Consider the following 13,722-nt stretch of genomic DNA (forward strand, 5'->3'; position numbering starts at 1 on the left):
TCCTCTTCTTCTTCCTTCGCGCACTTCACACTGACATTACACAACACAACTCAACTTACACACACACACACGCACACACCTAACCCCTTCCCTTCTTTTTTCTCGCTCTTTCAGTTTCTCTCTCTGAAACTCCCTTCCCAGGTTGTTACTTGTTAGTTCTCCGTTTCTGATCTTCCCACATATCTCTTGTTAACAAACTTTTTTCCTTTTCTGTTACCCCCAACTGAATATTCCTCTCTTCCCTGAGGTCTGTCATCAAAGCTATGCAAAGCAACAACACCTTTTTTATTTTTTTTTTCCCCCATGTTTCATCTGTAATTCTGATTTTAAAACTTGATTAATAAATAAAGGTTAAAATATCTTAAGCTTGAATAAATATCTGAAGCTGCTTTTGAAAGAGAGGTTCAGTCGCTGTGTACACTACTAATAAAAAAAATAAAAATAAAAAAAAAAATCTATAGGAAGGAACCATCTCGATCATTTTTCAGAAGTTAGATGAGAGCAGGTGTTCAATTATGTCTTATTTATCTTCTTTTTATTTTTGTTAATATTAATGATTTATGTTATTATTGCTATTCTATTTGTTTGATCATTATGATTAATTCCGCAATAATCAAATTTGCCCCAAACTTGAAGTATTTATTTATCTTAGTTATTTGTTGCTGCAGTTTATTGACAAACTTAAGAATTGAAGGCGATGGGGGGTATATGTTCTAGGAAGAGAGATCAACAAGTAATGGAAGTTGATTTGCGGAGAGGAGGAGTATCGAGAAGGTATTGTAGAAGTGGGAGCACAAAATGGTTAGGAGCCAGAAGTTTAAGTTCTAAGGCAAATCATTGCCCTGGTGGGGGTACCTGTCCCTCTCTCATGGACTTATGCATAAATAAGATACGTGAGGTACATTTTTTTTTTTTTTTAATTTTTAATTTTTTTTGGTTATTTAATTTTGTTTTCATTCAGTAACTGATCCACATGAACAGGATTTTCATAAATACAATTCCTTTTCAAATCTTCCACGAGACATAAGCCAGCAAATCTTCAATGAATTGGTGGATTCTCATTGCCTCACGGAAGCATCTCTTGATGCTTTTCGAGATTGTGCTCTTCAGGTACTACACGAGTTGGCTTGGTTGAATTGAAAGTTTGTTGATTAGGTTTTAATCAGTTAAGAATTTCAGTTACAAAGATGATGGTTCTGTGTTTTTCGATGGCAGGATGTTTACTTGGGTGAATATCCTGGAATGCATGATGGTTGGATGGATGTCATCGCTTCACAAGGGTCGTCTTTACTTTCAGTTGATATTTCTGATTCTCATGTGACAGATAATGGGTTGCGTCTCCTGAAGGATTGTTCAAATCTTCAAGCACTTACTCTCAATTACTGTGACCATTTTTCGGAACATGGGCTCAAATACTTTAGTGGTAGAGTTACTGTTTCTTTCCCTTATTAATTTTTTATTTTTTTAACCAGAATGCGATTTGTTATTTTGCAAACATAATTAGATCATACAAATTTTTCGAACGAGATTGGGCTTTGTGCTGGGGTGGATTAATATATTATTTAACTTGCTAGAATTTCAAGAGTCCTGTTTGATTAACATAAAAATCAATGCAAATTTGTTGCATAGGTCTTTCAAACTTGACTTCCTTGAGTATCAAGAAGAGCAGCGCTGTCACGCCTGATGGAATGCGTGCTTTCTCCAACTTAATTAATTTGGAGAAGTTGGACCTTGAGAGGTGTTCAGAGATTCGTGGTGGATTTGTTCATCTTAAAGGTTTCTATTGTTGATATCTTGCTCGGTTATATGTAAGAAGTTAACTTGTGCTTTTAACATTGTTAAAAACCAACCTCATATCTGGTAATATGAAACAAAATTGTTAATAAATATATGTTGGGTATGAGATATGGATGGGTAATTGGGTTCCCTGACATAAACTTCATCAGGCTAGAAAGATTAATATGATCATTATTCTATGTTATTTTATCTCAAGTTTTCCTTTTATGTTTCTTGATAGACTCCAACCTTTTTGTACTTTAGATAAGAAAATTATTTGGTTTTTCAATGATGAATCTATCATGTTCTTTTAATCAATGTCTCCTGTTTAAGTATCTGATATCAAGTACTTAAAGTTAGATTATTCTTTAAAGTTAATGTTGGATGAATTATCATCATTATTTGTTATTGGGGTTGAGGGTATCTGGTTGGTGCTGTAGCCTGTTCTTAGTGGCATGCCAATGAAGGATACGGATGACTTACCAATGAAGGACCACCAAAAGGAACCGGCCCCTGGACCTTTGAGTCAAGGCTGTTTGATCCTACAAGTTGAGCCAGCTTTTGTTGGCTTCTTCAAGAAACCTTATTATTTAGATATTATCAGATGCTATCCTGCTTAGGGTTCCCTTTTATAGAAAATTGATTTTGGAATTACTAGGTAATAGATTTAATTTCCTTTGATTTTTGTTTAAATACAGGTCTCAAAAAACTGGAGTCTCTTAATATTGGATGCTGTAAATGTGTTATGGATTCAGACATGAAGGCTATCTCAGGTATTGATCATAAGATGGTGTGATTTTTATCTCAGTTATTGCATTTTAGGTTTATTTATGTTGTAAAATGGCAGTATTACTGTGGCCTTGCATTGTATCTCGTTCAGTTAATTATCCAAACTCAGTGTTTGTATATGATATCTGGTGTCTTACTTGCTTTAGCTCTTACTCACGTCCTACGTAGCAAATAGAGATGGCTAAACTAAAAACTGGGTGATAAGTATTTTCTTGAAGAAGGAACATTGTTCTTCAAAATTTACTTACTTTTTTTTTTGTATGCTTTCCTCTCTCTGACCTGTCCAATCTCTCTGCCAGTCAAAAGAATCCCCCCTTAAAGCTATTATGTATGGAACACCAAAGATAATTCATAAACAAAAAATCTACCCTTTTTTACGTGTCCACTGAGAAAGAAATGCCACAAAGACTTGGGTATTTCGCTTCACACAAATACACTAGACAAGTTCTTGAACTACAGATGCCATGATATTTTAGCCTCCTTATTTATCAAAATAATACCCTAATATTTATTGATGTCTCTTTTGCGCACGGGATCACTATTTTGTTTTAAGCTATAATCTAGGCCTTCAGGGTAGCAGGGATGATCAGGAAACTTTCATGTGAAAAATACCATCTTTTTTAAGTCAATGCATAACTACCATAGCCTATAAGTAAGACCCAATATTTTGTATTCTAATTGTCTTATTGGCCTGTGTAGATGACTTCATTTTTGAGTTCTCATTAAATCAGCAGTCTTATTTTAAGTGATGCGGGGTCACACCCAATTATTATTATTATTTTTTTACTTTTTTCATTTATTATTAAATGCATGATTATATATGTTTTACACATAAATATTTATCAATGGATTTAATCATAAATTTTAATTTTAGACGATCAAGATTCTTTGTGCCGATTAATTTAAATGTTTTAATTGTAATTGCAAATATATGTTTAATATTGGTAATGGTAGTGATTTTCAAACGATATCATCTTCTAAATAACTTGTTCATTATTGATTACTGCAAACATTATGAAATATGCTAGATAATACATGATCACAGTACAAGTATTCATTGCCATTCACATACTTGTTGAAAAGAGAAGGTTTTGATGTTGTACATAAAGGTATGAATGGCCATTTTTATGGTTTAGTATTTTGTGCTTTACCTTAAAAAACAATTATTTGTGCAAGTGTTCTCTCTCTGTCTCTGTTTGTGTATGACAATTTGTATTTGCATGCTTTTGCAATGCTATGCATTGAAGTTTTTCCCCCAATAAGTTCATAGTAAAATGTTTTCAAGCTTGATACTTTTTTTCATAGTTGAGTTTATACCTGAAAATGTGGTTTTACACCTTAAATCTATCCCTGTATATCTAGTCAGTTCTTTCTCTTGCTTTTAGATGCAAAAAGTTAGGCCATGATCTGTTTGACTTGACTGTCACTGTGTACTGTTTCAGGGCTTATAAATTTAAAGGAGTTACAAATTTCCAACAGCAGCATTACTGATATTGGGATTGCTTATTTAATAGGTATTTTCCTTAGTGTGTGTCATCCGTTACAAGTGTGATAACATGACTATAGCTGTTGCTGCTGTTTTATGCACATGAACACATCTTTACTTGTCATTTAATGTTTACTGTCATGTGAAAATATATCATTCTCTTGCTATCATCAAAGTGGAGTTTAGTTTATTGAATAAGTTCAAAATGCAGTTTGATTCATGTATTATGTTATTCTGCTCTCTACATTACTTGGGTATTCCTCTTTGGTTTACAGGTTTGCAGAAGCTTACCACATTAAATGTTGAAGGATGCAATATTACTGCTGGATGTTTAGAGTCTATTTCCGGTACACAAATTTTTTCATTTTATTCATTAACATGTCATTTTATATTATTTTATTTTCTTAGTTTCAGACAGAAGTTTTTGCTTTTCCTGTAAGAAGTTGTTATGCATGAGTGTCTGAAAAATTAAGGATTTGACAAGTCTGGCATGCATACAAGTGATTCTAAAGCTGCAAAGATTATGTTTGAACTTGGAAAGTCATATTTTTATTGTTCTAATCTCTAAAAATTTTCTGGTAAGTTCTTTAATCATATATTTCTTTCTCGGGCAGCCTTAGCCGCCTTGGCATGCTTAAATCTCAACAGATGCGGTCTCTTTGACGATGGGTTTGAGAAATTTTCTGGTAAGTTGGACTAGACGTATAATGACATATTTGAGGACCTCCCATGCCATGTTCGTATTTGTAGCTCGAAAGATGACAAAGCAACAAACTGTTGGTTTTACAGTGTGCACTCCCTTTCCTACAGGTCTTAAAAGCTTGAAGAGGTTAAGTCTGGCGTTTAACAACATCACAGATGCATGTTTAGTTCATCTGAAAGGTGCTTCAAACCTCTATAACTCTTATTGGTGTGATTATCTTTTCCACGTGCTGCTTCCTCCATTTTGAAAATACACTTGATTTTTACAATCTTTATGTGAATTTATCTCTTCAATTTTTTCCCTTTTCATATGCTGAAAACACATGACCTTTCTCGTTTGTTTTTTTATTTCCTTTTCCTTCCAATAATTTTACATTAACATTCCAAGTGATCTTCTCCATGCATCTTTTCTAAAGAGTCCTTCATCTACCATTATATGTTTAATGAATTAATGCAACTTTTGAAGCTGATGGCACCTATTACTAACTTACACAGAACAGTCACAGTAATTCAAACAGAGAAGAGTATAAAAGCCACCACACCATTCCCTGCCAATGAGACACCACGTCTCAAAAGCCACCACACCACCAATGACAGAATTTCCTACCCCACAATGCTCCCCATTCCCTCTTTATTCTCCACTCCTCCTACATTACCCTCTCCGTTAACAGCTTGCCACGTGGCATTCTTCTTAACTAACTCTTCATCCAACTCTAGATTCTCCTCTGCGTGGTCACTCCTTCCTTTGTCTTGGGCCTTAGTCTTGTTTCTCCTCTAATATACCTCTCCAAAAGGTTCTATGAAGCAAATGTTAATAAATACCAAATATGAAAAATCAAATTGTATGTATTGACCTCAAATATCTTTTTCACTATACCTACTTTTAATAGAAAATTATGATCACTAATATCTTTTGGTACATGTAAATTATTATTTTTATTTGTTAGAAGAATATGAAAAATATCTCATATTATTTTGATTGTATCTTAGAGTAATTTAGAGTATCTTAGATTATCTCTTAGGATTGGTTTTCGTATTTTCTTATATTTCATGATTTGATTCCTTATTTAATTTGGATTGCATTTAATATTAGTATAAATAAAAGTTAGTGCGTTATGTTTAGTAACACATTATTCATATTATATAGTATTTAAATTTCTCCAAAAAACTGCCAATTTGGTTTCTAATGCTTTCTTACCCTTCACATTCTTGAGCTCCATTTGGAGAACAACTTGTTTCAAATTCCACGAGTTGGGTCATTGATGCTCCTGTGATCATCAAGCACACAACTTGTATATTCTATTTTTTCCAATTGCCCTTTGTATCCTTAATTGGTTTCTCTTTGACAGGTTTAACAAATTTGGAGTATTTGAATCTGGATTCTTGCAATATAGGTGATGAAGGGCTTGCTAATTTGACAGGTTTACCATGTGATTTCACATTTTTCCTTTGTGTAGATTTGAATCGCCATTTCATTATTTGATGTTTATGTAGTCTTGTTATACTTTTTTGATGTTCTCTTGATATGCGTGGGGATATATGAAATGAGTCTTTATACCTTGATGCCATTTTCATCTGAATGGCATTAATTTGTTTCAAATCCTATTTTGTGAGATCACAAAAGTTTTTGTTGTAATGTCCCACATCTTTCCCGCATCCTCCACATACTATTTTCTGTAAATCATTGTAATTATTGTAAAATATTCTGTTAACATAGATCAGACATTATTTTAGGCAAGTAATTATTTTGCTAGGTCTATAAATTAGAATGAACCCATGTAAAATATTCTTCAGAAATAATATTCAGTATTTTCCATTCAATTGTTGGGATGAAACATAGCCACATGGAACTTGGCTTAAATTAACTGGAAAACATGGTTTTAACTTGAATTATAAAATTATCATTGGAAATCAAACAAGCATTTGGCCTTGACTTTGTGTTTAGCATATAGGTACACACCATGGTTGGTCTGGTGGTTTTGATTCATTTTGGTTGTAAATTTTCCTTTAATTTATTCAGTTTGTTCTACCATAATGTTCTCTTTGAGGGGGAACATGTTCTGATTCTTCTGAAAACATGAGATTTTAGGAATCAAATATTTGGATTTGAAGTATCACCAACGGTATGAAATTTGTAGTTATTTGTTCTTTCAGGCCTCACTCTCTTGAAAAGTCTAGTGTTGTCTGACACTCAAGTTGGGAACGGCGGGCTTCGTTATATATCAGGTTGAAGGACACAATCTTATATATAGTTATCAAATAAGAATTTAAACTCAATAATTAGTGTGTGAATTTTTGGTGGACAAGAGTTTAAATGAGATTATTGATAGTTTTCTATATTGTATGTTTCACTCTAGATAATTATTAAAGTGCTCGTGCTATGTCTACTAGGTATTCTAAATTTTAACTTTGCATGTAATATATAAGGGTGATCCTTGGAGCAGCAGTAACGTTGCTCCTTGTAACCGGAAGGTTACGGGTTTGAGTCTTGTGCACCGGGGTTTTCCCTTATGTAATATTGTTCAACTATCCCAACTAGTTTGGGATAAAGGTGATGTTGATTGCTCAATAACCTTGTTATTCAGTTTCTGCTTCTTGTCCGCTTCTAGTAAGAAAATTGACTTTGTATGCTTTAATCTACAGTTATTGCGTTAAATCTGAGGTTCAATCTTGGAATGTGATCATTGACTGTTGTATAATATGTTGGAAGATAAATTTCAGGAAGCCCATTAAGTTACCCAAATATAAGTGATGCTTTTATTTTATTTTTTGTCTTACCAATCTTCCGCTGCAGTTCTTAGATGATGTTGCTGCTTGTGATATTTTAATTTGATTGAAAGCATCTCGCATTTGTGGTTTTACAATTTCTTTCCTTAAAATCACTGTCAATATGTAAAAATCTGTTTTACAGTTACATCTACAATACATGCACACACATTTATATGTATCCGTGTATCGTATTATTTCTTGTTAGAGATCTTTAGGGACGGTGCTTAAAAAGCGTGTGTTGACTATATGGTTCTTGCTTTGATCCAGGTTTAAACAAACTGGAAGATTTAAATCTGTCATTTACCTCAGTAACTGATGGTGGCCTGAAAAGGCTGTCGGGATTGACACATCTTAAATCACTTAATCTAGATGCCCGGCAGATTACTGATGCTGGCCTTGCAAATCTTACGAGTAAGCATTTCCTTGTGTATATTCGTTTACCAGCCGTGTGTTTCTTTTATGTGGATTCACATGGGATCTTTTTTTCAAGTCAGTGCTTTTGTTGTATGTACTGTTTTGTATATGTATAGGGGGTAGTTCCTTGTGGTGAACAACCACCAATATTAATCATCAAACGTGGCCCAAACTTTGGTATCCCCATTTGTACTTTATAAGTAAATAATGCTGCGAATATTATCTCAACTATTTCAAATATTTATGGCATCTCAATGTGTTGTTATGCACCACAATAATTGATCCCCATTGATTGCGCCCCAATAAATACGCTCCATCGTTGCTTGATTTCTGGAAATTATTCTGATGTTATTTATTTTTGAATTAGTATTTATTTTCTTCCTAATCTGTTACAATTTTGTGTCCCTTTTTTTTTATGCTGATTTCTTCCCTAATTAGTGTGTAGCTGATTTATAGGGATTGTACCCTTCATCTTAGCAAAAAGGCTGATCTGATGTAAAGCCTTTATTCTCTGTTGAATATCATAGATACAAGAGGAAATGATAGTAATCCTTGTTGTATTAAACTACACAACATTGGTGCTATTATATAGCAAACCAATTGAAGAATACAAAGAGACACACTCAATGTGGGACTTCTACACTATTAACACTAACACTCTTAACACTCCCCCTCAAGCTGTAGCATATAGATCATATGCTACAAGCTTGATACATAAATAATACTCCCATTAGGAACCAAAAACAACAATGCTACATCAACGAAATGAAATGACTAAGTATAACAAATCAACTGGAATGACCATCAGTCTGAAGAGCTGATAAAGAGACAGTGTTGGAATGGACATCAGAGCATGGATGGTGCCGGAATTATCATCCGCAAAGACAACTGAGCTGACCAAGACATCAACATCAAGATCCCTCTCAGACATTTCATTTAACAGTTGGTGAGCAGCCGTGGTTTACCCTTGACTATGCTACAAGCTTATTACAAGAAAGACCAAGTAACATAACATCAAAATAAATCTCCTAAATGAGAAACCAAAAATCAACAATGTGCTAAAAATGGCGTCGAAATGAACATCAACATGGAAGATGCCGGAATGATCATCGGCAAAGACAATTGTGCTGGAATGACCATCAACAACATGGACGGTGCTCCCCCTTAAGAGGAACTTCTAAACAGTGACGGAATTATCATCGACAAAGACAATTGTGCTGGAATGACCATCAACAACATGGACAGTGCTCCCTCTCAAGAGGAACTTCTAAACAGTGCCGCAATTATCATCGGCAAAGACAATTGTGTTGGAATGACCATCAGCAACATAGGCAGTGCTCCCCCTCAAGAGGAACTTCTACAGTGCCGGAATTATCATCGGCAAAGACAGTTGTGCTTGAATGGCCATCAGCAACATGGACAGTGCTCCCCCTTAAGAGGAACTTCTAAACAGTGCCAGAATTATCATCGGCAAAGACAATTGTGCTGGAATGACCATCAGCAACATGGACAGTGCTCCCCCTCAAGAGGAACTTCAGTGTCAGAATTAACATCAGCAGAGACAACATCAGCAACTTGGACAGTGCTCCCTCTCAAGATGGATGATGAATAGTATAAATACTCCATCTTGGGAAGAAAGAAGATTAAAGAAAAACAAAGCTTCGTGGAATCGGAAAAGTCGCCGGAGACGACGGTGGGTCGTCGGAAAAGTCGTCGGAGACGGTGGTGGATCGCCAAAAAAGTCACCAGAAAGTCATTGGAAAAGTCACCGGAAAAGTCGCCGGAGACGGCTGTCAACGGTGGACGACGCGGTCAACGGTGGTCGGTCAATGACAACGGTGGTCAACCCAACAACTTCCCAAGGATCATTCTTTTCTGATGTGACAGATCAGTCTAAGCTGCAGTCACAGAGCATACTAAGAAAAACCCAAAAAAGAAATAGCAACGAGAATCTCTCAAGGAGGATGATATATCTCTATAACCATATTGAAATTATGGAAAATAGAACTAAGTTAAACGGATTAAGATTCCTCTTGTTAGGCTCTAGATACCATGTTGAATATCATAGATACAAGAGGAAATGATAGTAATCCTTGTTGTATTAAACTACACAACATTGGTGCTATTATATAGCAAACCAATTGAAGAATACAAAGAGACACACTCAATGTGGGACTTCTACACTATTAACACTAACACTCTTAACACTATATATTGTACTAATCCCTTTGATGAAAAGCAAGAAAGAAATCTGAATTATTCAGAAAAATTATCGTTCCCTTTTTACCAAAATTCTTTACAATGCATTTTTTACCAAACTTCATGTGCTCATATCCTTCAACAAAATGAGGTTGTTGAGCGCAAAAATCATCTTATTGAAACCACTCAGATTCTCTTACTCCATGGCAATGTTCCTTCCGGTTTTGGGACGATGCCATTTTCACTACTTTGCTACCTATTTAATTGGATGTCTTTCTCTCCAAATTCTGTTGTATAGTTGAAACACATATTCACCAAATGTGTCTCGTTTTCTCCTTCCTTAATAGCAACCATTATATCTCTGGTTCATAATCTTGGGACTGGTTCTGTGATTTGATTGAAATTAAGGTTCTAATTTTTACACAACCCTGTATATAGTGAATTCCATCCAAAACTGTACTAAACCAACCATATACTGTTTACCCTGAGCTGACCTGGATCGTGTCCCTTTTATATGAGGTGCTAGCTGTAAGGTATATCTTTTCTCCCATTTTTTTTTTTTTCTGTTTCAATGTTCATATTAATTTGTAATTAGCTTCTGTACTAGCTGTAATTAATTTTGCTTCTGTTAATAGCTTCAATTCTAGCTGTCTGATTGGCTAGTCTTGTATAGGTCTGATTGGATTGATAACATTGGATCTCTTTGGAGCACGTATTACAGACTCTGGAACTGCATATTTGCGATGTATGTATACTGACGTTAGACCACAGTTAATTTCCTTCCTTCTTTTTGGTGTGTACTTACAGTAGATTTTTTTAACATACCTGATTGCATGTTGCGACTGTGTAACCTGTAAGATAATGCATGTGTAACAATGGGGATTCTTAGCATTTTCCCATGGCATTATATTTTTGAGGATATTTGATGTTTATCATATGGGTATTAGGCTGCATATTTTGGTTTTGTTATGAAAATGTTAATAGTAGTTCAAGAGAAAAAATAAATCTACATAAAGTATTGTGCTTCTGCTCTTTATTATATATTTATTGTGTATGAAAGATCTAAAACTGCTGAACTGGACAAACTAGTCTTTGTCAACCAAACAAGGGGTGCTCAGCCATCTTTCCTTCAACAAGTGGTTTCTGTTTATAGTGTTTTCCCTCATATTTACAAATTTAATATTGAATTTTTTTCTGCCCGTAGACTATGATGATCATCTTATCTTATCATGCTACCCTCTAAAATTGATATAAATCTAGTGGAAACTATTGAGAGTGCATTAAGTTTTGTCTAATTCTCTTCTTTTAATCATAATGTCATCATTTAACTTAGTGAAATCAGCAGTAAACTTAGGTACCTTTTTACTTTTCGATAGAATAAATTCATATTTCTTGTATCGTGCCTATACTTGACAAAAAAAGTGTTATGGCCCAAAACAAAAACAATAATAAATGGCTGTAGTACTAAGAAATCCCATTCAATACCCAGCTTACTTTTTATTAATTTTTCATTTCTTTTAGTATATACGAAATGAGTGCTGATTGACATAATGGGAAAATATGGGTCTACAATTACATGACCTTGTGCATAAAGTTATCTTGTTGGCTTATATGTTATTTCCTCCTTTTGTTTCATGCTGCAGCTTTCAAGAACCTGCAATCCCTTGAAATATGTGGGGGAGAATTAACTGATGTAGGTGTAAAAAATATAAGAGAAATTGTGTCCCTGACACTGCTAAACCTGTCCCAGAATTGCAACTTGACGGATAAAACTTTGGAATTGATATCTGGTATTTTTCTGCTTGTCTTTATTACTTTATATCTTCTTTGCAACTTCTTTTCAACGATTAGGATCTAAATGGTTTGGCAGATGTTTTGCAGACAAAATATTTTTAATTAAGTACATTTATTGGCTAGTCAATGATCTATTACCTCTTGCAATTTCGAGTTGGCTGTTAATTAAGCTCCACGTGCAATGAACTTGCAGTTGGTATGCCAACTAGACATTTGTCGTTTAATTTTTGTGCAAAACGGGAAAAAAATTAACTGTAGTCACTAAAGGAACACGCTTAACCTGTTTGATCATTGGCAACCACTTGAAGAAATAGAATTAAAACTGAAAGAAGAGAACAAATAGATGGAAAGTATTAGTTCTTTGTTAAGTTTTTAATTCCTGTCTTTGCCCGTAGTGATTAAATAAAAAAGTTGTTCTGCGTGTAACACATCTTTTTGTATCTTTATCTGAATACAGGAATGACTGCTCTGAGGTCGCTAAATGTTTCAAATTCTCGTATAACCAATGAGGGACTGCAGTATTTGAAGCCTTTAAAGAATTTACGCACTCTTTCCTTGGAGTCTTGCAAGGTTACTGCTTCTGAAATTAAGAAGCTTCAGTCAGCTGATCTTCCAAATTTAATAAGCTTTCGGCCAGAATAGACCAGTAGAATGGAGAGAACTGCTATCTGCCTGGTGAACAATTCTCTGTACATATTTATAGCTACCGTTGTGGATAATTATGAATGACTATTAAGCAATAGAAGATGAGGGGTGATTGTGAAGAATGTACATAAAATATTGGGCATGCGAGAATGTAATTATGCTTTATTTTACATGTTTGTATTCCCCCGTCTTAGAATAATTGTACATAAATCTTTCTTTTTTCCTTTCTTCCTGGGATGTGGATGCCTAGCGGGGCTATCTATATTGTCTCTGCACTATGTAATAACATTCTGATGTATGTAATACAAATGTTTGAACCAGGGTGACGGTGCTTATTATAATAGCTTCGTATGGTAATTGTTCATTGTATCAGACTGCTTTGCCTATGTTGACTGGCTTTTATTGTGCTGTGCGACCACGGATAATGACAATGTTCCTGAGAAGTTCATAGATTTTAGATGTTACAATACAGGGAAACAGTTAGGGCAAGCCGGTCCTATGTGCCATGTTTCGTTCCCTGCAACCCATTTTTTCTGTTGTTTTATTTTTCGGCTGGGCTAACCAAGTTTTAGACTGCGTCCATTTTGCAGTTCCACCTAATGCTTTGATTCTAGACTAATAGCTATAGTTGCGTTGTCTCAATAGTGACTGGCTGGTGTTAATATGTGATGTTTGTGGTTGGCATTCGACATTTTATTATTCCAATTAACATCTGATATTTAGTTAGCATCAGTTACTCCATGCCCCACTCTTTTAGCGTACTTTAACCTTTTTCACTAGGTGTTTCTATTGGGTTTTTAATAGGTAAAGTTTACTAGTTAGCAGATTGAACTGCACTAAATGGTTTTGACTACTTGAATTTTATCATAGACAATAATACATCAATGCATAACTAAACATTTTGGGATGTGCAAACACTATTCTTCTACAAGTTGACCTTTACTAAATGTAAAAGGTTATTGTAATGTCCGCAAATAAAATGCAGTGTCGATAAAAGTGATGACTTTTCATAGACAAGAAGCATAAATAATTTTTTTATGTTTAATAGTCTATTACGAGGAAATCTCATTTAGAAAGACTAGCTCAACAAGGAACAAAGAATAGTAACAAAAGGATAAATAACAGAACAAGAAGGAAAACAAGACAAA

At 34.6% G+C, this 13,722-nt stretch overlaps 1 protein-coding gene across 3 annotated transcripts; it reads left to right on the plus strand.

The window, feature by feature from the left end:
• LOC133295912 (uncharacterized) lies at positions 1–12,929 on the plus strand. Of its 3 annotated transcripts, none has more exons than XM_061494826.1 (16): positions 1–505; positions 669–898; positions 982–1,110; positions 1,216–1,423; positions 1,630–1,776; positions 2,475–2,549; positions 4,008–4,079; positions 4,327–4,398; positions 4,666–4,737; positions 4,862–4,933; positions 6,103–6,174; positions 6,908–6,979; positions 7,790–7,933; positions 10,809–10,880; positions 11,779–11,925; positions 12,387–12,929. In XM_061494826.1, exons 2-16 carry the CDS (start codon positions 698–700, stop codon positions 12,569–12,571), a joined length of 1,740 nt encoding a protein of 579 aa, XP_061350810.1. In that variant the 5' UTR covers positions 1–505; positions 669–697; the 3' UTR covers positions 12,572–12,929. The 3 variants fall into 3 exon arrangements, with proteins under 3 accessions (XP_061350810.1, XP_061350812.1, XP_061350811.1); XM_061494828.1 differs by having other exon boundaries at positions 1–247; XM_061494827.1 differs by having other exon boundaries at positions 1–141.
• Positions 12,930–13,722: the final 793 nt, after the last annotated feature.

This window comes from Gastrolobium bilobum, unplaced genomic scaffold (assembly GCF_033153095.1).
Source record: "Gastrolobium bilobum isolate Gb01-03AN ecotype WA unplaced genomic scaffold, APGP_CSIRO_Gbil_v1 utg2195, whole genome shotgun sequence".
NCBI lineage: Eukaryota > Viridiplantae > Streptophyta > Magnoliopsida > Fabales > Fabaceae > Gastrolobium > Gastrolobium bilobum.